General features: G+C 46.4%; 1 protein-coding gene across 1 annotated transcript in view; it reads left to right on the forward strand.

Moving 5' to 3' along the window:
- TRIM62 (tripartite motif containing 62) overlaps positions 1–3,433 on the forward strand; it is a 30,870-nt gene extending 27,437 nt beyond the window's left edge. The window contains exon 5 of the mRNA XM_006862132.1: positions 2,883–3,433. Within this exon, the coding sequence (XP_006862194.1) occupies positions 2,883–3,433 (551 nt within the window). The remainder of the gene's footprint in view (positions 1–2,882) is intronic.
- Positions 3,434–4,394: the final 961 nt, after the last annotated feature.

A 4,394-nucleotide genomic window follows, 5' to 3' on the forward strand; every position in this document is an offset into this window, starting at 1 on the left:
TCCATAGCTTGTCATAATCCACACAATCAAAAGCTTTTGCATAGTCAATAAAGCACAAGTAGACATCTTTCTAGTATTCTCTGCTTTAAGCCATGATTCATCTTGTGTCAGCAGTAACATCCCTGTTCTATATCCTCATCTGAATCTGGCCTGAACCCCTGGCAGCTCCCTGTCAATGTACTGTTGCAGCCATTTTTAATCCAGTCCTGCCTCTGTTTGTTAAAAGATTTCAATTTGTATTCCATCAATTCCCAAAGCCTTTTTCTTTGCCACTGACTTCAGTGCACCTTCAGTATCATTGGCTCTTGATCATATGCTACCTCTTGAAATGGTTGAGCATCCAGTATTCCTTTTTGATACAGTGACTCTGTGTATTCCTTCCATCTACTTTGGATGCTTCTGCATCATTCGATATTTTGCTCACTTCTTGTTAAGTGCCATTTAATTATGCCCGACTCATAGTTACCTTGTATAGAGTTTCCAAGGAGTGGTTCAAACCACCTTGCACTCCAGTGCTTATCCTACAGTGACACACCAGGGCTAGAATCCTTCAATATTTCAAGATGATGCTTGATTTTTTCCTTCAGTTCTTACAACTTGAGAAATGTTCTTACCTTTTGGTTTTCTAACTCCAGGTCTTTGTACATTTCATTATAATATTTGACTTTGTCTTCTTAAGCTGACCTTTGAAATTTTCTATTCAGCTTTTACCTCCTCATTTCTTCCATTTTCTTTAGCATGTCTATGCTAGAGCGCAAGTTTCAGAGTCTCTTTTGACATCCATTTTGATATTTTCCTTCTTTCTTGTCTTCTTAATGACCTTTTGCTGTCTTCCAGTATGATGTTCTTGATGTCATCCCACAACTTTTCTGGTCTTCGTTTCCTAGTGTCTAATACATCAAGTCCATCCTTCAGATGATCTTTAAATTCAGGTGGGATATGTTCAAGGTCATATTTTGGCTCTTATGGACTTGTTTTAATTTTCTTCAGCTTCAGCCTGAATTGGCATATGAGCAATTGATGGTCTGTTCCATAGTCTGCTCCTGACCTAATTTTGGCTGATGATATGGAGCTTTTCCACCTTCTCTTTCCATAAATGTAATCAGTTTGATTTCTGTGTATTCCATCTGGTGATTTTCATGTGTATAATCAATCATCTTTTATGTTGTTTTAAAAGGTACTTGCTATGAAGAAGTCATTGGTCTTTTAAAATTCTGTCATGCGATCTCCAACACTGTTTCTATCACCAAGGCCATAGTTTCCAACTACCGATCCTTCATCTTTTATTTTTACAACCTTTGCATTCCAATCACCAGTAATTATCAATACATCTTGATTGCATGTTTGATCAATTTCAGAATGAAGAAATTGATACAACTCTTCAGTGTCATCATCACTGGCTTTAATGGTTGATGTGTAATTTGAGTAATAGTTGTATTAACTTGTCGTCCTTTTAGGCATGTGGATATACTATCACAGACAGCATTGTACTTCAAGATAGATCTTGAAATGTTTCTTTTTGATGATGAATGTGATGCCATTCCTCTTCAATTTGTCATTCTCAGCATAGTAAACCATGCAATTGTCAGATTCAGAATGGCCAATACCAGTTCATTTCAGCTCACTAATGCCTAGGATATCAATGTTTATGTGTTCCATTTCATTTTTGACAACTTCTAATTTTCCTAGATTCATACTTCGTACATTCCGTGTTCACACTATCAGTGGATGTTTACAGCTGTTTCTCCTCATTTTGAGAAAGACACTACCCTAGTATCTTTCTTCTAGTGGTTCCCCGTCATCTGTGTCCCTGAACAGAGAACTTTGTTTCCATTGACCCCCTCTAGTCACTGGCTGATTGTTTCCCCACAGCCCTTCAAGTGCTAAGAACAGGAAAGAGGAGTGTCAAATGCAAAACTAAATTGATTCCTGACAATCATGAAAGGAGCCTGCTGTAAGTCAGCTTTGCTAAGGGATGTATGATCAGGCTCCCAGGTTAGGGTCTGGCTCTTGTTCCCGGTAGGATCCATTTTGTGTCTGTGTATGTACACAGTCAACAGAAGTGATTGAAATATGGGGTAATTCTCTGCAGTTCTGGTGTGACTCTGTAAGACTCTAAGCCTGGAAATGGTTAGCCAGGCTAACAAAAACCAACCCAGGGCCTGCCTTCTCCTTCTGGCTGGTCATCAGCAATCTCATGGGGCAAAGAGTAAACAGAGACAGTGACAATGGTTCATGAGACTTTGGGAACCAGACCTGCTAAGCCGGTGTGGCCAGCCCAGAGCCAGGTGATCCAGCCTGTGTTTCTTGCCCAAAGAGTAAAACAAATGGGCTCAACTGAATTTGGCAAGACTTTCCAGTCATCTGTCCTGTGCCGCATACTCTGCCAGGCACTGGGCACACAAGGGAGAATCCAACTGGACAACACATGGTTCTTGCCCTTTTGGTACAAATAAGGGTACTCAGAAGACTACACCCCATATTAGGAGAGGAACACAGGCAAAGTGAAGAAGTTTCAAAGACAGAGTCTATCCACCTGCTGGGTCACAAGGAAGGGGACTATTTGAACTGAGCTTTGTGGGAGACATTACAACAAGCAGAGAAGCAATGGGAGGGAATAGCATGAGCCAAGGCATTGGACCCAAGTGGAAGGTGGGAAGTGGGAGATTGGTTGGAAGACAGGGCTATGAACAAGCACCCATAGCCCCTGCTTCCTAGGGTCAAGTGACATCTGGAAGGACCTCACCCTTCCACGTGGAGGGCAGGGTTGGGTTCAGGGTCACACAGCAGGTCACTTTCTCCTGAGAACCAGAACTGTGCCCACTACTACATAGTGGGCCCACTGCTTTATCTGTACTGATCATCTCTCCCAACCCCCACAGTGCCAGCCGCCCTGACCCTGGACCCAGGCACAGCCCACCAGCGCCTGATCCTGTCTGATGACTGTACCATCGTGGCATACGGCAACTTGCACCCACAGCCGCTGCAGGACTCACCAAAGCGCTTCGACGTTGAAGTGTCAGTGCTGGGCTCTGAGGCCTTTAGCAGTGGCGTCCACTACTGGGAGGTGGTGGTGGCTGAGAAGACCCAGTGGGTGATTGGGCTGGCCCATGAGGCTGCAAGCCGCAAGGGCAGCATACAGATCCAGCCCAGCCGCGGCTTCTATTGCATCGTCATGCATGATGGCAATCAGTACAGCGCCTGCACGGAGCCCTGGACACGGCTCAACGTCCGCGACAAGCTCGACAAGGTGGGCGTCTTCCTGGACTACGACCAAGGCCTGCTCATCTTCTACAATGCCGATGACATGTCTTGGCTCTACACCTTCCGCGAGAAGTTCCCGGGCAAGCTCTGCTCCTACTTCAGCCCTGGCCAGAGTCACGCCAATGGCAAAAATGTGCAGCCGCTGCGCATCAATACCATCCGCATCTAGTGTGGCCCGAGCTAGACCACAGCTTCGCAGGGCCATGGTCACACCAGCTAGAGCCCTGCCCAGGACACAGAAGGCCTGGACTCCAGCCTGGCTTGCCTCACTGAGCTCTCAGACCAGTTTACCCCTCAGCCTCATTTCCCTGTCCATAAATTGGAGGTTTTACTCCACGCTTCCTAAGCTCTCTTCCAGCACTGTAACTCTGACCTTAATGGGGACACAGTCTTTGGTCCAAGGGTGTGACTTGCCTTCTCTTGTGGTCAACCTCTGCCCAACCCACATCACTATACTCTCAGGGGCAGGGAGCTACCTCGCTCTGTCTCCCTCCTACCCAGATACGCTGGACTCAGGGTAGGTCAAGGTGTTGCCAGCAGTCAGCAGCTCTGAAGGTACATAGAACCCTTCTATGTTCCATGGCCTAAGACTTGTCCCAGACCAAGCTGGTGATGAGCCATTTGACCCTGACCCCAGCCCACAGTTGTTGTTCTAGGGCTTTCTGAGAACTACCCTTCCCTGCCATCCCCATACTGTGAGCTATGTTGTTCCTGCTTTTCCCACTGATCTGTAGGTCAGAGATGATGCTATGAGAGGCTGACCTACAGAAGGTACCCAGTAGCTGGGCACATGTGATAGTTACTGTGCCACCACCTTCCTGCCCACAGGCCTAAAGACAGGTTGAGGGCACCCTGAAACTGACACACAGCCCATTGACCCAAAGGTGTGCTCAGGACAACCATCACTGGATGATCAAGGTCCCTAGTACCTCTCAACAACAATGGTCCAGACAGCCCTAACCATCCGGGCCTCTGTGGCCAGGACTAAGGCATGAGGCAACTGCTAGAGCAGTTCTTTTAGTCCAGACTTGAGCACTGGGCGGGGCTGTTAGCTGGGACCCCCTCCTCAGACGTGGCATATGTTTCAGCTAAGATTATGTTGCAGATAACAGGAACCCATTAGCTAGTTT

The sequence above is a fragment of the Chrysochloris asiatica genome, unplaced genomic scaffold (assembly GCF_000296735.1).
Source record: "Chrysochloris asiatica unplaced genomic scaffold, ChrAsi1.0 scaffold00047, whole genome shotgun sequence".
Taxonomy (NCBI): Eukaryota; Metazoa; Chordata; class Mammalia; order Afrosoricida; family Chrysochloridae; genus Chrysochloris; species Chrysochloris asiatica.